The sequence below is a fragment of the Scophthalmus maximus genome, chromosome 15 (assembly GCF_022379125.1).
Source record: "Scophthalmus maximus strain ysfricsl-2021 chromosome 15, ASM2237912v1, whole genome shotgun sequence".
Lineage (NCBI taxonomy): Eukaryota > Metazoa > Chordata > Actinopteri > Pleuronectiformes > Scophthalmidae > Scophthalmus > Scophthalmus maximus.
Genome location: NC_061529.1, coordinates 3,576,961 through 3,598,801, shown reverse-complemented (window position 1 = coordinate 3,598,801; position 21,841 = coordinate 3,576,961). Strand labels below are relative to the sequence as shown.

Here is a 21,841-nt window from a genome sequence, read left to right as displayed (position 1 = left end):
ATCATAATTACATAATAGCAATAAGTATTATCATTTTTATTCAACCTGAGCCTTAACATCCATTAAACAGCTAATTTTATTTTATAGGCATCTCTGTCAAATTAATTTGCTCCTAGCAAAAAAAATATTATTATAGTATTATTATTATTATAATTTAAAAAAAAATAAAATTCAGGTGTCAGGTGTGACGGAGCCAGGTATTTTTTTTAAATGGCATTATGCATTTTGAGGGAATACAAAATTGTACAATTCTACAGAATATTGTACTATACTAATAAAATTAATTTATACTAATGAAAAAATAAAAAATTTAAAAATTTAAATTTAAAAATTTAAAAAATTTAAAATAAAAAAAAAATTAAAAAAAATAAATAAAAAAAAAAATAAAAATACAATTTAAAATAAAAATAAAAATAAAAATAAAAATAAAAATAAAAATAAAAATAAAAATAAAAATAAAAATAAAAATAAAAATATAATTTCTATTCGAGATTTTACTTTGAAATTTCGCACCGGATGCATTTGTTGGTGTCGTTTCGGTTTCGGTTCTGTCAAACTTGTTCGGTCGCTGCAAAAATCACAGCTGACTGCGGACCTGTTTATCAAAATGTATTTCTGAACGTCTGCTCGAGATGGCGGAAGAGAGGAGTGAACCGCTGGTCAGGTATTAAAGCAACGAGCTGCTTTCAGAGTTGGGAAGGTTTTGACATCATGTCGTCTTCTTGACCTTTGACTTTTCCCAAGGGGACTGTGTATAAATGAAACCAGAAAATTGTTGTACACTGGTCCTAATGCCTAAATGAATTTTGTGGCCAAATTTGTCGGTGGCTTTTAAGTTTTGTCTTTTAGATCAGGTACAAATTGCATGAAACCCATTGGTAACACACAAATCCACATGGTTCCTAATAAAGCGAATGCATAATAACCAGGAAATGCTTATTATTTTCCACCCGGTGACTGGTATATGTGATGTTTACATTTCAGTCTTCTCTCTGCTTGTCCCTGTGTCGACCCTGATGATGATGATGATGATGATGATGAACCGAAAGGAAAGTTCAAGAAAAGTGATCATGTTGCTTTTTACAGGTATGTTCAGCACCGACTTATTACAGCATAACCCCAAAAATATGTATTCCATTCAATTCAATCTTATCACAACAAATATTATCTCTAGACACTTTACATAGGAAGATGGACACTGTTATATAGAAAAACCCAACAGTAATAAAATTACGAAGCTTGATCATTGAGTGTATTTTGCAGAATTTAGCAGTTTGTGTGTGTATGTAGAATTCGAGCCGTAAATGATGTCAGTGCCCCGCTGTAATGGATCACTTTAAGATATATTGTTGCATCATGATGTCGGTCTCTATTGTCAACGTCGAGGCGGCAGATGCAGGGTCCCAACTTGCAGCACCGAGCCCTGTTGGACACCATGGTGCTCACGGAGAAGGGGGCGCGTTTTGAACTGCTGGAGCCCGACACGCAGGTCTGAACACGAGTATCACGGAAAATCAAAATCCAGGATGATGTTTTGTATTAATTTAAATCACAAATTTAAATTAACCACACATTACGAACGTCAGAAATGGTTAATTTCACAGAATCCTGTAAATTGTTTATGTTTTGGTGGTCTGAAAGACTCCTATATGTACTTTTATAAACCGCTGTATTGTCCTATGTCTGCTATTATATATGTGAAGTAAACCTTTTTAATTCTGCGCGATAAAAACTCTTTCTTTTGCTCTTTGCCACAGACCAGACTGCTGCTCTTGGTGTCACCCTGTAAAAACGACACCGTGCGGATATTGATAGACGAACTCCGGCCGGTCAAAGCCCGTTACCGAGTTCCTGATGTGATAACCGGGGAACAGCAGTGCGAACAGTAAGATGCCGCATGATCATCCACCGCCGACCTTCCATTATAATATCTAGTTACACAAGCAGGCACGTTGCCTTTGCTTCTCTGAAACACTAAAAGCTTTTTCTGCCTGCGTTGTCCTGCACATCCTCGATTCTCATGTTGTCGGAGAATAGCGCCTATTGGGTTCTTTTTTCTCCAAAAGTTGAAACGTCCACGTCTTGATCTTGTGTTTGACCTTTCTCCCCTTGTTTGTTGACCCGGCAGGTTGAGAGTGGAGAGGCGGAGTCGCGACTCTGTTACCCTCTCTTGGTCTGCAGGACGGCATCAGGTCTGCGTGCGGCGTTCCCCTTTCCGAGTGGAGATCCTGTGTGAGCACGAGGTGATGGCCACGTTCAATTCCGAAGGCAAACTGTGGTTTGAGACGCTGCAGGGTGGGCCCAGGTGAGGACCGCGGGGACGCGTCGTGCGTACCTCAAAAACCAACGAATCACCAACACACAGTTTAATTCATATTCTGTGTGTGTGTGTGTGTGTCTTTCTCCCCAGGGCCACATCTCGTGGTAGCGAGGTAAGAGACTGCCGACGCCAGTGTAATATTATCCCTACTTGAAGCTTAATCCTCCTCCCCAATAAATACCGTTGTTCTTTTTTTCACATTGTTCCACTGACAGCTTCACGAGGACCCCCCACCTTTATTAGGGAAAGAGGTTTTCGGGCAGTTCGCGGACGTCACAGCTGATGGTTTGTGTCCGCTGTTAAATACTTCAATAGGGAAACTTGTGTCAGTAAACACTGTTAAAACGAAGAGTATTTTCCAGGCCCCCGAGTTTCCAAATAATGTCCCACGAAGGAACTGATATATAAACATCTGTAATTTCTCAACAAAGTTCCTAGGAGAAGAAACTCTGGTTCACATTCAAACATTGTGAACGCTGAATGGTGATGAATTTGGGATTACAATAAATACACTAACGACGGTGGTTGAACTCTATGCCTCTCCAGTTCCGAGCAGCGTCGGGGCCGACTTCTGCCTCCACGGGTTCGGTCACGTGTACGGTCTTCCGGAACACGCCGACAGCCTGCAGCTCAGAGACACCAGGTGCGCGGCGTGTACGGTATTTGAAGTATCGACCGTGTGCTTTTTTTGTGCTTTTCATCTCACTTGGTTATCAGCTTCCAGTTGTCCGTCTGCGTTCTTGTGAACAGCAAGAATATCTCAGGAACGCTTTGAAGGGATTTTCTTTAAATGTGGCCGGGACGTTCGCTTGGACCCGAGGAGGAACTGAGTAGATTCAAAGGTCCAAAGGGCCATATCTCAAGATTTCATACGCTAATTATGACAGAATTTCACACAAATGTCAAATTGGAGAAATGTATGACCTTTTTTTTTAATCATATATACAGTACATAAATAGATACCTTGTGTTTCTTTCAATTTTGGTTTTTTTTCACAGCGATGGTGATCCTTACCGGCTGTACAACCTGGACGCCTTTGCCTACGACTTGTACAGTCGCCTCGGCCTGTATGGCTCCGTGCCGCTGTTGGTGGCCCACAAAGACGACAGGACCTTGGGCGTGTTTTGGCTGAATGCATCGGAGACGTTTGTGAACGTACATTACAGTGACAGTGACCCGCAGGTAACAGTTAACGGTGCTGTTCTCGCACATTGTCTGTCAAAGCTTAGCCTTTCAAGAGCCGCCGACTTACCTACAAAACAGCAGGATCGGGGGGGGGGGGGGGGGGGGGGGGGATCTTTTTGAATCAGATCCTCAGACTCGGTTGTACATTTTGGGGCTGAAAGGGGAAAAAGCAAAGCTCTCGGTGTTAATTCTGTCACGCCACTTGATATTGCAGGAGTAGGAATTTCCCTGTCCATAACAATGTCAGCGCTTTCTGTTGCTCCTGGTTGCAAACACACTTTAAAAGGCAATTTGAATTAATCAAATTGAACCCGACACATTTCCAAGGTAAATCATTTTAAAGGACATTTCAAAAATGTATATTCTGAACCGCATACTAACCCCCTACCTCAAGGGAGACCAAACGCCCCCGGTAAAGAGCGGGCGGCCTCAGACCGACGTCCACTGGCTGTCGGAGAGCGGCGTGATCGACTGCGTGGTTCTGCTCGGGCCCGGTCCACAGCAGCTCTTCAGCCAGTATGCTCAGCTGACGGGTGAGTTTGCACCTCTGAAGGGGTTTTTGAATGATATTTATTTGCATATAAAACCAAATAATCTCTTTAAACAAGTGAATTTAGTCTTTTGAGTCATTATTATGGAGGTTTTTTTACATTAATATCTGCGTTATTTGTCTTTTCGTCTTTTAATGAGAAGAATAAATAAAAACTCAGATGTTAAGTCCTGTGTGATGTTTACAATGAGTGTGACTCAGAACTGTCTGTCTGTCTGTCAGGGTATCCATCCCTGCCCCCTCTGTTCGCCCTCGGGTACCACCAGTGCCGCTGGAGCTACGACGACGAGGCTGACGTGAAGGCTGTGGACTCGGGGTTCGATCGCCACGACATCCCTTACGACGTCATCTGGCTGGACATCGAGCACACGGACGGGATGCGTTACTTCACCTGGGACCCTGTTCACTTCCCCGAACCGGCTGCCCTGCAGCGCCACCTGGAGGAGAAGCACAGGAAGGTCGGTTTTCAGGATGCACAGTTTACAACAGTTTTTTAGAGCTCTTTGTATTTTACAAGTCTATCGTATCTACTGTGCTTTCCTTTTTGTCTTTTAGCTTGTGGTTATAAGTGATCCCCACATCAAGGTCGATCCTGATTGGTCCCTGTACTGTGAGGCCAGAGATGCTGGACATTTTGTCAAGGACAGAGAGGGACGGTTCTATCAGGGCTCATGTTGGCCCGGTAAGGTTTTCAACTGCTATTAAACTTTGACTGTCATGAAGTTAATAATTCAATATGTTATAGTACATTTTATTGACTGTGCCATGAATATGGGGCATTTTCAAACCCCTCAAAAATACACTTTATACAAATAAATGCAAATTATAATGTCTAAACCTGATTTTTGCTTCTTTTTTTCTTATAACCATCCATTAAAACTTTTCTCATAGGTGAGTCCTGTTACCTTGACTTCAGCAGCCCGGCCACTCGAGCATGGTACTCCAGATGCTTCGCCCTGGATAAGTACAAAGTGAGAGTCAAAATAATCCACAAATCAATAATACTGTGTATTTGCAACCCAGTTTAATCCACAAGCATGAAGGACGGACTACACTCCGCGTTATGAGTTTCTACAGTTACGTAGCAAATGTGAAACAAACGTTTTTTCAAATCTTTCAAATCTTTATCAAATGCTGTGGCACCGCAGCACCTCACACAATGACGGAATATTTCCAAAAATATTTCTCACATAAAGTCACAGTGCCGTTGTTGAAGTGTCTCCGTGTCCGACTCAGGGATCCACGCCGTCGCTATTCGTGTGGAACGACATGAACGAACCGTCCGTCTTCGACGAGCCGGAGAAGACGATGCCAAAGGACGCGGTGCATCACGGGGGCTGGGAGCACCGGGAACTGCACAACCTGTACGGCTTCTACCAGGCGAGTGAGGGCATTTGGATTATTACTATTGGCAGTTTCACCTCTCTCACGTACAGTAAGAGGTGAATAACTTTATGAATAATGTTTCTTCTCAAAGCACATGGCCACGGCGGAAGGTCTGGTGACTCGCTCAGGCGGCTCGGAGAGACCGTTTGTCCTGTCCCGCTCCTTCTTTGCCGGCTCACAGAGACACGGTGAGTTCATTTAATTTGTTCAAGGCGTCTTCATGTATCCATGGTTGTCGTTGTCACTGCCTTTGTTCGGTGTGCAGGTGCAGTGTGGACCGGCGACAACGTCGCCAGCTGGGAGTATCTGAAGATCTCGATCTCCATGGTTCTGTCTCTCAGTGTGGCAGGCATAGTGTTTTGTGGAGGCGAGTATCACAAGTAATTCGAAGTATTTCAGTACTGGAATGGTCCGGACTGTGTAATGTAATTATACTTTCCTCACCACTGCTGAATGTCACCACTTTGAAGTTGCGGCCCGCTCACATCCCTCTGTCCTCCCTGCGTCGCAGCCGATGTCGGCGGGTTCGTGAAGGATCCCGATCCAGAGCTGCTGGTGCGCTGGTACCAGGCCGCCGCCCTGCAGCCGTTTTTCCGCGGCCACTCTGCCAAGGTGACAAAGCGCCGGGAGCCGTGGCTGTTCGGAGAGGAGGTCACGGCCGCGGTCCGCGCCGCGATCCAACAGAGGTGCGGTCAGAGGATTATATGCGTCCAGAATGATACTTAAATGATCCTTGTGGAGATACACGGTTATCTCAAGTATCTCATGTCCAAACTCTCTGCTGTGCTCAGGTATTGCCTGCTGCCCTATTGGTACACTCTGTTCCACCAGGCTCACACCTCTGGTCTGCCTCCAGTCAGGTCAGTGTCAGTTGTGTCTGCTGTGCAGTGGATGAACTTGCAGCTACAGACATCGGCGTTGGACCTGTGACATCAACTTTGACTTTTTCATGAGTTTCCCATGGTTCTTCTTTTTATTTCAAACAGACCTCTGTGGGTGGAATTCTCCAAAGAACAGAGCACCTTCGCTGTGGACAGCCAATATATGATTGGTGATACATATATATATCATTTTTTGCTATTGCATTATTACACAGTATATCCTGTAATCATTGCAATTCGGGTTCATCTGAGTTTAACTGTCTTCGACTTCCTGCAGGAGCGGCGCTGCTCGCCTGTCCCGTCATCAAGCCGGGTGTTCAGGAAATCAAAGTGTCACTTCCTGGATCTGGCGAGGTAAACAAAAACAAACATGTGTATGTATATATATATATATATATATATATGTGTATATTGATGTTACGCCTCAGTGTGGACGTTACATCAAGGTTTGTGTTTCAGATTTGGTACGACGTCCACTCTGCGAAGGCGTACGAAGGCGGCAAGACCCTGAGTCTTCCAGTCACCCTGGACACGGTCAGTGTTTCCCCTGATCCGAACAGCAGAGGGGGCGGTGGGGCTGCAACATGCACTGGACGAGTCAGGAAATATATGCTCACTTATTTCATATGAATTATAGTTATTGGATTCCTGTTTTGGCTCGAATGCATATTATTTGAAACCAAAATAATGCCAAAGAGTATGATGTAAAGGGAACTTTCCTCTGTGCAGGCTCCCGTGTTCCAGCGCGGCGGCTCGGTGGTCTGCAGGTCAACAGGAAGTGGCTCCTGTACGGCCGAGCTCCAGCAGCTGCCCCTGTCCATCACCGTGGCGCTAAACTCTCAGGTAAGACTCCTTGAGCATGAATTTCACTTCATATGTAGATATACATACACAAACATACGGTACAAGAAAAAAATAGAAACCACTGCACAATCTGATGCCTTCCAGTACAAAATTGCTTAGAGGTTTTTATCTGTATATACACTATATTTTCTGTGTGGGGTTTTTAGTTTTTTTTGTTCAGACTCATGACATTTGTGTAATTGAATTAGTGAAGTCCAGACTGCCGCCCCTCCTCTCTGCAGGCGGCCGCTGACGGTGAGTTGTACCTGGACGACGGCCACTCTTTCAGCTACCGCGACAGGAAGGCCTTCTGCCTGCGCAGGTTCAACATGCTGTCGGGCCGGCTGCTCTGCCGGTGAGTCACGCTCACACCTCCTAAATGAGGCGCACAGCTTAAGACCACATTGAGAAGTGGCGAACCTCTAATACTTTTTTATTTTTCCATACGTTTCTGTCCGTCCCACTCTCGTGAACGTGAGAGCGCCTCCAGGGGATTTCTTGACCTCCATTCAGATTTTGGAGGTCAAAGGTCACTGTGACCTCACGTCCTTCCCATTCTTTTGAATGAGGTATATATCAGGAGGGAATTTCATCACATCCGGCATCAACATTCCCTTGGACTCAACATCAAATTAACGCCAATGACAATTGCACCTTTTATTAAAACTCTTTCAAGTCTTTGCCACATACTGTATATGATATTAGCCTGGACAGAACTGGAAAATAAAGTTCAACTCGATAGGTCAATCGGAGGTGTGCAACCGTCATCAGGCCGTACTTGTACTTGTAAATTTTAAAAAAGAATGATTTGACATGTTGCTGTTGACGCTGCTTCTCTCAGTCCGGCCAGCGGAGACGGAGCGTTCGACTGCGACACTGTCGTGAACTCGGTCACCGTCCTGGGGTTGAAGAGCAAACCGTCCGCTGTGACCGTGCACGCGTCAGGTGAGCATGTCTGGCCAATTTACACCCGCATGAATTCACAAACGGAGCTGACTGACATCCCATAATCTCGTATTGATAATGACGCAGAGACGTGTCATCCAGCATTAACAGGAGAATTGAAAAACAACGTTAGAAGGGGGTCAGGGTTTTAAAGAAAACTCCCGCAAAGTTTGATTTATTCCCCCATTCTGTGGGTTTGTTGTGCGTTTTTATTTCCAATTGAGTTTCTAACATCATGTGTTTCATCCGTCCTTCAAAAAGAACACAACAAAGAACAGAGTTTTCTGCCATATTCGCTGTTTTTGTTCCATTGTTCAAACATTTGTAAAGGGAGAAACTCACAATAGCGCAGGTGGTGGTCATGAAAACGCAACTTCCCCTTGTAGGAAATCCGCAAATTAAGTTTTCATTCTGGAAGTCCTGAATATTAATATTATTTGTGTTTTATTCAAAATGTTAAAGTGTAAAAGAGACAAAGATAAATCTTCTTCTTCTGATCCCCAGGTTGCGAAGACACGTCCGCAGCGTTTCAGTACGTGGAGACCTGCTGCCGACTGACGGTGAGCAGCCTGCAGCTCAGAGTGGCGACGGCCTGGGACGTCCAGATACTGTAGGTTGTTAACTTGTGACGGTGCAGTTCCATTTTCTCCGTCCACTGGATTTTTTGTTATTCCAGATCGGACGAGGTGGATCCTCCACTTCATAAACGACGTGCAGCTTCAAACGTTCACTCTGTTATTTTTTTTACATGTGTCGTCATGGTTACCTGAAACCGACAGTGACGTCTTCCCAAAGCAGATGTTTTTCTGTTCTGGCACAAAATGCTACAATAGGAAAACGCTGGAATGAGCTAAAAAAAAAACATGTATGAGACTCAACAAGGACTTTGCAGCAAGCGTAAGCATCATTTTGTTGTTATTTTCAAGTTGTATTGATATGGAGATATGAAATAAAAATGAATAGAAAATAGAATCAGAGCAAAAAAACGCTGACATAATAAGTCCCTGTACACACATTTATTTTCCAGGAATTGTTATGTGTGATAAGGAAGTGATAATAAAGGAGAATATAAAAGAGTATTTGATGTGTGGTTTAGTGTTTTAGCTATGAATTTCTAAATGTTAAAACTAGTTTGATCTTACATTAGAGTTATTAAAACTCTTGTTACTTCAAGTTACAAACTGCTTCTGACGAAGACGACAAGAAAAAAAAATTGGGGGATCGAAGAGAACGAGAAGACAATTCATAAGGAGAAAAAGAATTCAAATTGCCTCAAAGATGCTTTTTTTATGCCACCCGACAGCCGTGACTGGAGGAATATCACATTTCATTATTATTCGTACTCATATCTCATACGTCATATACCTCAGGAACACCTTGCAATTTGCTACAAACAACGATAACTCAATGATTAACTTATTAGATTTTATTGGTCATAGGTAAAGGTCACTGTGACCTCACAAAACATTATCACTGAAGATTTCATCTGCTAACTATAAAATAAATAAATGTCTTGATAGGATGAAATGATGAAGCGGTGACGTGTCGCATCCTAAAGGTCAAAGGTCAAAGGTCAGCTCCACCGCCGCACAGCCGCAACTGCGAGGTGGTATTTTTCTGATATGTGCATGTTCCCGAGGCGAGGAGCAACAACAGTCACAGGACTAATATTGATTCTCTGTGCAAACATTCATTATATTTTAATTTTTTTTTTTTCCCTGCAAAAAACTTCATCTGTACATTAAGGCGTGTGGCATCACGTGCACCGGGCAGTCTGTTGGGGTTTTTTTCTTCCTCTTTGCCGTTCAACAGGACCCAAAACATGGGATTGAAGTTGTACTAAATATGGATGACACTCCTCTCCCCTGCGAAGCGTTAGCCTGCTGCGGTTGTGCTGAGACTGCTCGACGCGCTGAGCTCCATTGAGAACAGGTTTAAAGGGCTTGAATGCCTTCTGCTGAGGCAAGGCATCCACCGGCCACTCTGTGCATGCCCTCTGCCGCGGCCCGCTGGCCTTTGTGTCGCCCAACAATGATGGCACCGCGGCACCGCGGCCAGGGAGGCAGCATTGTTCACCACGGGCCAATGGGAACGCAACGAGGCGCACGTTCGCGTGATGTGTGAGTTTTCTGTGCGCATGTTCGTGTGTGTGCGCATGGTGAGCATGCATGTGCGGTGAATGTCTCTTTTGCATCTGCTCTGTGACGAAGGGAAGCGGGGACGTCACACAAAGAGGGAGCCAATCACACATTAGCTGTTTGGATTTATGCCAGGGCGTTTAGGCTTGTAAGACTTAAGTACAAGTGGCAAAAGTCTGTTTTTTTTTTCCCCCCTCCCCCCAAGAAAAAGCCCAGCTGAGACGAGATGCCCTACACGCCGTCTGGCTTTTTCTGCGACCGGCTGATCCGGGAACGAGAGAGGAGAGACGGGGAAGGCTCCCTGAACAAGCCGCAGCGCTTCAACAGCCAGGACTTCGCCGCCCTGCGACAGGAGTGCCTGCAGCGGAAGAGCCCGTTCGAGGATGAGTCCTTCCCGGCCACCGTGGAGTCGCTGGGCTTCAAGGAGCTCGGACACAAGTCCAACAAGGTCAAGAACATCGTCTGGAAGAGGCCCAAGGTAGGACGGAGGTGGGGGTGGGGGTGGGGGGGGGGTTAGGGCCAGGTTGGCACAGGGAAGAGCCTCGTTTAGGGGGGAAAGATAAATAAAGAGGGGATGGGTCATACATGGGAGGTGGGATGTTGTGTGAATTTTTTTTATTGAATCCCGCATGGAATTACCACAGCCTGTCCCGGATTATCAAACTAACTGCTGTGGGACTTTACCTGGAAAGGTGATGGGAAATGCTCCCCGCCGTTCCTGCACGGACGGACGGGACTCAAGTGCCTTTGTCTTACTTTTAGGAATGATATGATGGACGTTTTATCACTTTCAATTCCTTTGCTCCAGTTGTTATTCATACAGGCCCAAATCAAAGTTTCCCTGTCCTCCACATGTAGACACTTGATCCGTGACCCGTCTGCGTGTTGTCTCTCGCCCGCAGGAAATCTGCGAAAACCCGCAGTTCATTGTGGGAGGAGCCAGCCGGACAGACATCTGCCAGGGAGATCTCGGTAAATCGTGTCATTTCATTGTCATCCTTTTTTTCTTTCTTTCATTTTTGTGAAGTGGAAGTTTTTTTTTGTCGCGGATCAAGAGATTTCAAATTGAACTTCAACCATGATCGGTAGAAATTACCGGTAGCAAGACCTCTGTGTGTGGAGCTACACAAAAGAAGGGAAACGACCTTGAAGTGCTCCCAGGTCTGACTTATCCACCTTCTGTTATTCCATCGCACGTTACATTTTTCAAATTCGATCCCAGACAGACGCAGAAATACTCGACACATGTTTGCGGGTAAAAGGGGATATGCATTCCGCCTGCACGAATCGAAATGAACCCTGAGAGCGTTCAAAAGACGCCGCACGCTGCACACGAGCTGTCCATTCTGTTTGGAATCACTCGTCGTGCACGTGCAACCTTGGGCCGCTCTGTGTCCGGGGAGCTCAGGGGGAAAACAGGGGTGGCAAATACCCCATCATCCCAGCCCCCTCGCACACGGCCTCTGCGCCCGCAAGCGGCCTCCCCATATTGTGCTTACTCTTTGGGAAGGGAATCCAACCAGCAGCACTTCCCATTGTTGTCCGGTTCAGACCGGGAATAAAGGGGAGCCGGGGGGACAAAGGTCCTGGCAGACACTGGTAACCGTTCCCCTTGCATTGTGCCCTGTAACGCCCTGCCACGCTATCGGGGGGGGGGAGAAAAGTGAAAACGTCAGCGCTCGGCGGAGCTTCGTTTCCTCCGGCAAAACAAAAATACACACCGCCACGAGAGAAGTGTCTTATTCTATTCCGTTGTCTTGGTACAGCAGATTTGGAAATGAGGCCAAAACGAGAGATCAGTTGAAGCAGCTTCCATCCTGATCGGCGGAAAAAAAACACTTCACACCTTTTAACTCAGTAAATGTTCTTTTAAATCATTCATTGGCCGAGGAGTACAGGTGGAAGTGTCCCCGGCTGTGGTTTGAAAAATGTGCATGAAGGATGAATGAAATGAACTGAGCCGATTTTCCAGGTGACTGTTGGCTGCTGGCTGCCATCGCCTGTCTCACCCTGAACGAGAAGCTCCTCTACCGCGTCGTTCCCCACGAGCAAAGCTTCTCCGAGGGCTACGCCGGCATCTTCCACTTCCAGGTCAGAGAAACGTGTTCCAGCAGAGGCCTCGTCCTGAGAGACTCCGTCCTTCCTATTCCGCGCTCTCGTCATCGCACAGTCGAGTTCGCATTAATCAAATGTCAACCTTGTAGATGAAGGGATGAATCCTGATGAAGGGCCTTTGGATTCAAGAGTTTAAAGAGTTGTGTGAAACTGGTCGGCTTGCCATCTTTTTTTTTTTTTGGCGTTTGATCCTCTGTGTCGCCTCTCCTCCCTTCTGCCCTTCAGTTCTGGCGTTATGGCGACTGGGTCGACGTCGTCATCGACGACCGCATCCCCACCTTCAACAACCAGCTGGTCTTCACCAAGTCGGCCGAGAGGAACGAGTTCTGGAGCGCCCTGCTGGAGAAGGCCTATGCCAAGTGAGTGTACTGAATGTTGTTGTTTTTTTTACGGTACATGCAAGAACACACGGTATGTGAGCACATTTGGTACCAAGTTGATTTTGAGGGCTTCGGCTCTGGGTCGTCATTCGCCGTCCTTCTTGCGATGCAAACACCCTACGACTCAGGGTGCGGCCAGATGACAATAAGAAGAAGAGGAAAGTACCATTTTCAAATCAGGAATATGCGTATTAATGTCCCCGTCCAGGCTGCACGGCTCCTACGAGGCGCTGAAGGGCGGGAACACCACCGAGGCCATGGAGGATTTCACCGGCGGCGTCACGGAGTTCTACGAGATGAAGGAGGCGCCCAAAGAGCTCTACAAGATCATGAAGAAGGCTCTGGAGAGAGGCTCGCTCATGGGCTGCTCCATCGACGTGAGTGCGACATGATTCTGTCTCAGGAGGTTTCAGCCCTGCTGCACCTTTAACCGCCGCTGGAAACATCCAGGTCACACAGAGCTTCGGCTCGCGCTCGTTTCCTCCAATAAGGATCGCATCGTCGGCTTGTCTGCAGATTAATCGGGTTCATATTTCACGTGTATTTGATTCATTCTAGGAGATGAATGACATGTTCAAACACTGTGAACAGGCAACACATACATTTCAATATACAAGTCTGAAAAACTATTTCGGAGAATATTAGACAATATTCAGGATTTCTTTTCTAATGTTTCATGTTCGGTTTTTGCTAATTAAGGGGTTATATCTTTGCGTCAAGGAGGTCGGTTTGTTTCATTGTTGGTCGTCAGGATTATTGAAAACACTACTGAACAGATTTCCCAGGACACTCGGTGGAAGGATGGAACGTGGACGTAGGAAGAATGGATTCAATCCCGGTGTGGATCCAAACAAATGGGCGGGTGGAGGATGATTTTTTTCCCACTTTCATTTGAATTATTTAAGGCATATTTAGGCGACTGATATCTATGAGTTTGTGCAATTTGGTTGCGGCTTTGATTGAACTTAAGGGGACTGATGACGGGCCATGGCAGCTGCCGTGCTCTGCTGAGTGCCACTGTGTCCGGGGTTTGTCTATCTTAAAGTGTTTTCCCCCTTGCTTACTTTGTGTGCCCGCAGTCCCTGGTCCCCGCCCGCTTCGAGACTCGCACGGTGACGGGACTGGTGAAGGGCCACGCCTACTCCGTGACGGCAGTGGAGGAGGTAAAACGGGCCAGCGTCGGGGGGCACGCAATTCATTCGGGGGGGGTCGCGGTTCCTGCGATAATGTGTCCGGAACTTTGCGACGAGCGGAGACGATCCGAGCGCGTGTGAGTTGTTTTTTTTTTCTTAAAAAAACCTCTTGTTTTCCCCGTCAGTGTAAACCGTCGCAGCACAAGGACTCTAAAGTTCGTCTGGTGCGTCTCAGGAACCCGTGGGGTCAAGTGGAGTGGAACGGCCCCTGGAGCGACAAGTAAGGAGATTTTCCACCATGAGCTCTCTTCATTTTTCTTCGGCCTTTGGACTTTGACGACGGAGCAGTGTCAGTATCTCTCCGTTTATCCTGGGCCTCAAGTGGTTTCCGTCCTCTCTGACTCTCCAGCTCTAAGGAGTGGGCCACGTTGTCCAAGGCCGAAAAAGAGAAGCTGCAGCACCAGAGCGCCGAGGATGGAGAGTTCTGGTGAGTGGCCTGTTTTTGCCTTTTTTTATTCCAGCAACATGTTTTTTTTTTTCCGATATTAGTTGCGTCGATGCCGATTTTTTTGCCACACATGGTAGATCCTATCCTATCCCGATCGTCTCTCTCTCTCTCTCTCTCTCTCTCTCTCTCTCTCTCTCTCTCTCCTCTTCCCAAACCAGGATGTCGTTCGAGGACTTCAAGAAGAACTACACCAAGATTGAGATCTGTAACCTCACGCCCGACGCCCTGGAGGACGACAAGATCCACAAGTGGACGGTGTCGGTGAACGAGGGCCGCTGGGTGAGAGGCTGCTCCGCCGGAGGCTGCAGGAACTATCCAGGTAAAACTACCACTGTAAAAAGAAATACCCCCAAATTGAAAATTCAAGCTATCGAGCCTGGGGAAAAAAAAGAACACGGTGCTAGTTTACAAGTCTGAAAACGCGGCTTGTCATCTCGAGGATTTCGTTCCTCTCTCACTGGATCCATCCATCCATCCATCGTCTACCGCTTTATCCACTTAAGGGTCGCGGGGGGGCTGCAGCCAATCCCAGCTGACATTGGGCGAGAGGCGGGGTTCACCCTGGACAGGTCGCCAGCCTATCACAGGGCCACGTACAGAGACGGACAACCACTCACTCTCACATTCACACCTACGGTCAATTCAGAGTCTCCAATGAACCTGACCCCATTCTGCATGTCTCTGGACTGTGGGAGGAAGCCGGAGAACCCGGAGAGAACCCACGCACACACGGGGAGAACATGCAAACTCCACACAGAGAGGCCCTGGTTGGTTTGAACCGGGACTCGAACCCAGAGCGCTGACCCCTGCGCCACCGTGCAGCCCCCGAGGGTGGATGTTGTATTATTATTTTCACCAATATTTCCGCCCCGCAGACACCTTCTGGACCAACCCTCAGTACCGCCTGCGTCTGCTGGAGGAGGACGACGAGCCCGAGGACAACGAGGTGGGCTGCACCTTCGTCGTGGCCCTGATGCAGAAGAACCGGCGGAAAGAGCGCAAGATGGGGGCCAACCTCTTCACCATCGGATTCGCCATCTACGAGGTGAACCGGCTCGGTTCGCGTTCACGTATTCAGAGATCTAGCAGAGAGAAGTAAAACTCATCGGGAACGTGCGGCTTGTCTTTTTCTTTTCTGCCGTTGTATCAGGACGGGTTGCATTTTGCCACGTAAATGTTAAGAGAAAACTCAAAAGCGCAAATTCGGGATGGAACAAAACCATTTCATTTTTCCCCCATTTTCTCACAGAATGAATCATTTTAACACCATAAGGACAATAAGGTTTTTTGGGGTTTTATAACGACACGAGCACTGATGTTCTCTCCGTCTCTCTTCAGGTGCCGAAGGAGGTAAGGAAGGTGTAAACCAAACAAGTTGAGCAGCAGTTTGCAAGTCAATTCCACCTCACACTCCTTTAAGTACCCTGAGGGAATTCTTCTGTTTCCTTGGTACTTTTTTTTTCTCCTATAATAAGAGTCAGATCTGTTTCCGACGCTGTGACTCCCCCCTCCCTCCAGATGCACGGCAACAAGCAGCACATGCAGAAGGACTTCTTCCTGTTCAACTCCTCCAAGGCGCGCTGCAAGTCCTACATCAACCTGCGCGAGGTGACGCAGCGCTTCCGCCTGAGCCCCGGGGAGTACGTCATCGTCCCCTCCACGTACGAGCCGCACCAGGAGGGCGAGTTCATCCTGCGCGTCTTCTCCGAGAAGAAGAACACCTCAGAGTGAGTGGGTGAGGGCGAGCGGGGCGGCCTGCCGGGGGGGGGGGGGGGGGGGGGGATACAGTAGCGTGGATACAGTTAAATATGTTAGTTTGTGAGTATAGATGCTTATTTTTTATTCCAGTGATGACGATGCAATGTTTCTCAGCAGGGCTGGGTATTGAAATACATTATACATTACAATCATATTGCTTCAGTGTATTTATAGCCATTTTTGAGGAGCAAGATGATATTGAGAGTTAAAACGTCTAATTTAAAAAGAATTATTTTCCTACAAGGAATAAAATTGAACATGGTTATCGTCCAAAAGCAAGAAGCGTGAGTCGTAATGCCGGCTAGGACTGCGACTAGAGATTACTTTTTATTATTGATTGATCTTTTTATTATTATATACTTGTCCAGGTCTGGAGAAGACAGGGCTGATTTTGTCAATAAATCTTGGGGTGAAAAATGACAAGTTTTAATAAGGTTATATTTACACGAGCGTCAAAATGTAGTCGTGAATCAAAAGTGGTGCCGAGGTCTCTGGCTGGGGATTTAATATTTCCTGCCAGTGGACCAATAAACTATGACAAATGATAAATGTCCAACGATACCCAGCCCCGCTTGCTAATGTTTGAAGTAGCAACAGCAGCAGCATTGATTTAGAAAGTTTTACAGTGATTTAGAGAAGTGCAGGTTTGTGTTTCGCTGAGTGAGGGGTGGGAGGGCTTTTGTGCTTGGTGGGTGGGACACACGCAAACCAAGAGCAAACCATTTTAACGGCAATTTGATTTGTAGAGCTGGAAGAAATCGGCCCCAGTTCGAAGCTGTTATGGAATCTTTTTTAGGACAAGCGACTTCAGATTTGGGCACGATCTGGTAAACGTTCACAAATATTCAGTACTGCAATGTACTCGAGCCCCGACACGCAGGACAACGCGACGGCGGGAACCGGACGGCGTGCAGAGGCCCCCCCCCCCCCCCGCCTGCGCTCGGATGGGACCCGACAGACGGATGTGCACGCAGCGAACAGACGCCTGCGACGGGCGCTCACATATCAAACATTGGTTTTTAGACGACACATGGGTCACTTTCTTTTTAACTAATGCAAATAAAATAATGTTAATACCATTAGTTTTAACCCTCATTGAATACCACATAGAAAATAATAGTGTATTACTGTTAAAAGGGACGTCTGGGACGAGCTGTTCAGGTTTCAGCTGCAGGTTTGATATTCAATTTAATAACAAAGTGAGTCGACGCCTTCCACGACCGTGGCGCTAACCTTACACATTTTGTTCGCAGCTTATTTAGAGAAACCCTTTGTCCTTTTAGTCCCGCCACCCTTCAACACCCAGACTCACATCTGACTCATTTGTCTACTGTGTCCGATGAGAGTAGGATGATGTGCAGATGTGACCTGTGTTTGTAGGTGACATTGTTGTGCAAGGATTTTTGGTCCAGATGCCATGTTGTTGTCACCATGGTGACTGCTGTTTGTTGGTCTTCATCCAGGGAGATAGAGAACAGGATCGAGGCGGACCATCCAGTGGTAAGTCTCCTTCCCTATTCTGCCAGAGTTTGCAGAGTGATGGTATTGAGGTCTCTTGGCTTTTTTATTTTCCCCCTCACAAAACATGATCTTCACATGTTTTTCTTTTTTTCACATCTCTCCCCCCCCCCCCCCCCCCTTTGTCTCTTCTATCTCTTTCTGCTTTGTGGCTCCATGACGCCTCAGCCGGCGCCGTCCTCGGCGGGGGAAGAGAGCGAGGAGGACCAGCAGTTCCGGACTATTTTTCAGGAGATAGCTGGAGACGTGAGTACGGGAAGGAGCGAGCTTCTTTGTCAGCGTGAACCGGCGTGAGGCCGCTTAGTGCTCGGACGAAGTCGGCCACTTCTGGTGGACATGAGCATCGGAAATCCAAAGAAGAAACGTGCCCAAATAAGTGACTAATAAGAAATAAAAGAATTCTGGTCGGGGCTGTTTGTGTATGTGTGTTTGAGATGTATGAAGGCATAGTGTATTGAAATTCATATCTTTTCTCTTTTCTCAGGAAATGGAAATCACAGCCAACGAACTGAAAAATGTTCTCAACAGAGTGATCACCAAACGTGAGTCTCATCAAAACACACTTTCACACGAATTTCTTACATTAGCTGAAGCATGGACAACATACCAATCGATCATAAAATCAATCTAGTTATATTTATTCATGCTTTTTCAGGCGTTTGGCAAAACATAAGTATGTTAAAGACTCGGATTTAGAGACTAACATACCCAGATAACCAATAAGTGGTGTTTGCAACTTCACCACTAGATGGCGCCAAGTATTACACACTGTAGCTTTAATATTTTTACAGGCTTTCAGAGTGAGTTTCCAACACCAGAAAAATGTCAAACTGTGGAGCAGTCAAGTCCTCGAGCTTCAATCACCACGTTGAATATCTTACCTGCCCCTCTCCCCGTCTCTCCGTCTCTCTCCACCGCCTCCAGATAAGGACCTGAACACGGAGGGCTTCAGTCTGGAGAGCTGCAGGAGCATGATTGCTCTGATGGACGTATCCTTTGTATCGAGTGCATCGGGCTGGCTGTGTCGTCTGCAAGGGGCACAACCTGCCGAGACCCGTGGCAGGGGTCAGTGGTCCACGCCCACGGGGGCCGGGGGCCAATTCCACCTCCTCGTCGGCCCACGGACGCAATTATAATGTTCATATTTATTCTGCATATTCCACTGAGCGCCCAGAACCACACACATGAAAACAACGCCCCCCCCCCCCCACAACCTGACCTCTTTGACCTACATGTGACACGTAAATTATGTTTTTTTTTAACTGAAATGTCAGTTTAATGCTCATAGCACGTTACTGGACGGCGACGCCGGTTGTTTTCCGCGCGGACACAGGTTGTTGGTCTTAACTGCTTCTGTTCAGATGGACGGGACAGGTAGACTCAATCTCCAGGAGTTCAGACATCTGTGGAACAAGATCAAACAGTGGCAGGTAGGTGCAGCGCGGTTCCTCCTGCACGAAATACTGTATTCGTGTGAAAATCTTTACGGTAAACGCTTATACCCTGACACGTTCTCTCTCTCTCTCTCTCTCTCTCTCTCTCTCTCTCTCTCTCTCTCAGGGAATCTTTAAACACTACAACGCTGACCAGTCCGGCAGCATCAACAGCTACGAGATGAGGAACGCTGTCAACGACGCAGGTGATAACACAGACAGAAAAATCTTAAAGGGTCAGTTCATCCGAATCAAACAAAAAGACATATTACACGTGTAGATACTACAGTATTTGCCCAGATATCTGCGGCTGAGCTTTATTGAATTGAATTTGCATTATATATATATATAAATGTATATATATATATATATATATATATATATATATATATATATATATATACGTAAAATAAACTACCGATAAGGAGGACGATGTGTTTTCTGATCAGGGTGAATTGATCCTTTAAAACTGTTTATACTGTACAAATTAAGAAGGGGAAAAAAAGCTACAGATGGTTTTTCATTTTTTTTATAAAAGCTGCTAAAAATAAAGATTTTTTTTAATGCCACTGTTCTTTTATCTTCCATATTATTTGTTTGCCGATCCCCGGACATAAAGCTCCTTTAGACCTTTTAAAATATGACTTGTTCTGTCTAGTTTTCATATTTGACCTCTTTATTAGATATTTAATAGACATGTGTGTATGTGTGTGTGTGCTGTTTGAGGACAGTAGGAATGATTCAGTCTGTTGCTGCAGCAGGTGATCTTGCCCCGCTTGGAAACTCACCCTCTCTGAACTCTCTTGTCACTGTACAGTCATGTGTCTTGTGTCCCGCTCAGGCTTCCGTCTCAACAACCAGCTGTACGACATCATCACCATGCGCTACGCCAACGAGACCATGAACATCGACTTCGACAGCTTCATCAGCTGCCTGGTGCGGCTCGAGGCCATGTTCAGTAAGTCGGCGGCCGTGGCCCCCCGTAGTCATGGTTCTTTGTCTTATTTTTATGTCAGATAAACCACACTTGTGTTGAATCGCAGTCGCAGTGTGATGTGTTCTCTTCTTCTCCACAGGGGCGTTCCAGGCCTTTGATCAGGACGGAGATGGGACAATCAGACTCAGTGTGCTGGAGGTAAATGTTGAACGCTGCTCATCCACACGCACACACACACACACACACACACACACACACGCACACACATACACGCACACACACACACACACGCACACACACACACACACACACACACACACACACACATACGGAGACACTAACTCACACACACACAAGCACACACACGCACACACACGCACACGCACACACGCACACACGCACACACACACACACATACGGAGACACTAACTCACACATGCACGCACGCACCCACGCACACACACACGCACACACATTTTATTTTATCACTGTATAGTTGTCGTATAATCATTAGGGTTCTGTCTTTTATCTCTTATTCTACATCTCCTTTCTTTTCTTCCTTTTTTTATACTTGTAAAACCGATGTGAAAATAAAAACTTCTTCAATCTTTAAGTTTAAAAAAAGAAATGAGACGGGCATTAGGAGAATAAAGTAGAAATGAACAAAGTCGAACTAAATCCGGAGATTTAAAAGAAAAAAATGCATATCAAGAATAAAGACGAAATACAGAGAATCAACTAAAAATTTTCTTGATTTAAGTTGAGGAATATATCAAACTACTAACATTGGTGAGTATGACTGCCTCCATGAAATTGTTCTTCAGAAACAGTTTTTGATAACAAGGAAATTGTCTTTTGGCTCATAAACACAATGATGTTCTGAAAACTGTCTGTCGCACAGCTGTCACTCACGAGGAGTCGACTTTATTCTCGACATTTCAACTTTATTCCGGAAATACAAAAAATAAATCTTCCCCTGTTCCTTGTCTCCGTGCGCAGTGGCTCCAGTTGACCATGTACGCCTGAGAAAGGCCCATCTTCTCCCAGGTGAGCTCCACTCCACACGAGGACCAGACCTGCCAGCCTTTACCTCAATGCTCCGTGTGCCCGACCGCCGTTAGCTCCCATCCACATCAGCCCCCAGCCGGCCTTTCTCCTTCTCCTCCTCCTCCTCATCCTCCTCCTCCTCCTCTCCTCCTCCTCCTCCTCCTCCTCCTCATCCTCTGCTCTTTCTCCTCCTCATCCTCCTCATCCTCCTCTCATCCTCCTCCTCCTCCTCCTCTGCTCTTTCTCCTCCTCATCCTCCTCTCATCCTCCTCCTCATCATCCTCATCCTCTGCTCTTTCTCCTCCTCATCCTCCTCCTCCTCCTCCTCCTCCTCATCCTCCTCCTCATCCTCCTCCTCTGCTCTTTCTCCTCCTCATCCTCCTCCTCCTCATCCTCCTCATCATCCTCATCCTCTGCTCTTTCTCCTCCTCCTCATCCTCCTCATCCTCCTCATCATCCTCATCCTCTGCTCTTTCTCCTCCTCATCCTCCTCATCATCCTCCTCCTCATCCTCCTCATCCTCCTCCTCATCCTCCTCCTCTGCTCTTTCTCCTCCAACGCGTTCAAACATTTGACTCGTTCCACTTCTCTCTTTCTTCAGTAGGTCTCGGGCCTTTTTTTTTTTTTGCGTATTCCTTCCCTGCCTTTGTCCTCCCACGACCATCGAAAATATCAAGTCTCCTTTCAGTCATTAGCAATTTGTTTTTTTTTTAAACACACCTTTACGCTGTACCGTATTTTTTCTCAGGCATCAAACACACACA

General features: G+C 46.4%; 2 protein-coding genes across 5 annotated transcripts; both read left to right on the top strand.

The window, feature by feature from the left end:
- Positions 1–524: 524 nt before the first annotated feature.
- ganc (glucosidase, alpha; neutral C) lies at positions 525–9,189 on the top strand. 2 transcript variants are annotated; one of them, XM_035609643.2, is made up of 25 exons: positions 525–664; positions 985–1,086; positions 1,387–1,489; positions 1,758–1,885; positions 2,129–2,305; positions 2,411–2,432; positions 2,536–2,605; positions 2,867–2,963; positions 3,319–3,502; positions 3,900–4,038; positions 4,278–4,513; positions 4,611–4,737; positions 4,947–5,026; positions 5,292–5,435; positions 5,533–5,629; positions 5,707–5,808; positions 5,953–6,127; positions 6,233–6,301; positions 6,428–6,492; positions 6,600–6,676; positions 6,782–6,856; positions 7,052–7,165; positions 7,408–7,520; positions 8,007–8,110; positions 8,615–9,189. In XM_035609643.2, exons 1-25 carry the CDS (start codon positions 633–635, stop codon positions 8,722–8,724), a joined length of 2,742 nt encoding a protein of 913 aa, XP_035465536.2. In that variant the 5' UTR covers positions 525–632; the 3' UTR covers positions 8,725–9,189. The 2 variants fall into 2 exon arrangements, 1 of the variants encoding a protein (XP_035465536.2); XR_004785258.2 differs by lacking the exon at positions 8,615–9,189 and having other exon boundaries at positions 5,292–5,439; positions 8,007–8,043.
- Positions 9,190–9,828: 639 nt separating this feature from the next.
- capn3a (calpain 3a, (p94)) lies at positions 9,829–21,301 on the top strand. Of its 3 annotated transcripts, none has more exons than XM_035609663.2 (21): positions 9,830–10,726; positions 11,151–11,220; positions 12,221–12,339; positions 12,589–12,722; positions 12,952–13,120; positions 13,823–13,906; positions 14,062–14,156; positions 14,286–14,363; positions 14,543–14,703; positions 15,260–15,429; positions 15,723–15,734; positions 15,903–16,111; positions 17,606–17,642; positions 17,829–17,906; positions 18,145–18,202; positions 18,585–18,658; positions 19,022–19,090; positions 19,221–19,299; positions 19,935–20,051; positions 20,170–20,228; positions 21,030–21,301. In XM_035609663.2, the coding sequence occupies exons 1-21, from the start codon at positions 10,475–10,477 to the stop codon at positions 21,054–21,056; spliced, it is 2,151 nt and encodes a 716-aa protein (XP_035465556.2). In that variant the 5' UTR covers positions 9,830–10,474; the 3' UTR covers positions 21,057–21,301. The 3 variants fall into 3 exon arrangements, with proteins under 3 accessions (XP_047193781.1, XP_035465556.2, XP_035465557.2); XM_035609664.2 differs by having other exon boundaries at positions 9,832–10,726; positions 18,585–18,649; XM_047337825.1 differs by having other exon boundaries at positions 9,829–10,726; positions 17,606–17,906; positions 18,585–18,649.
- Positions 21,302–21,841: the final 540 nt, after the last annotated feature.

Bases quoted from the DNA above. Each gene is read 5' to 3' on its own strand.
- ganc (XM_035609643.2), top strand. From the start codon at position 633: ATGGCGGAAGAGAGGAGTGAACCGCTGGTCAG. The intron at 4,738-4,946 runs GTAAGGTTTTCA...CTTTTCTCATAG, and splicing joins TCAGGGCTCATGTTGGCCCG to GTGAGTCCTGTTACCTTGAC. The intron at 7,166-7,407 runs GTAAGACTCCTT...TCCTCTCTGCAG, and splicing joins CCGTGGCGCTAAACTCTCAG to GCGGCCGCTGACGGTGAGTT.
- capn3a (XM_047337825.1), top strand. From the start codon at position 10,475: ATGCCCTACACGCCGTCTGGCTTTTTCTGCGACCGGCTGATCCGGGAA. The intron at 11,221-12,220 runs GTAAATCGTGTC...CCGATTTTCCAG, and splicing joins CATCTGCCAGGGAGATCTCG to GTGACTGTTGGCTGCTGGCT. The intron at 13,907-14,061 runs GTAAAACGGGCC...TTTCCCCGTCAG, and splicing joins CCGTGACGGCAGTGGAGGAG to TGTAAACCGTCGCAGCACAA.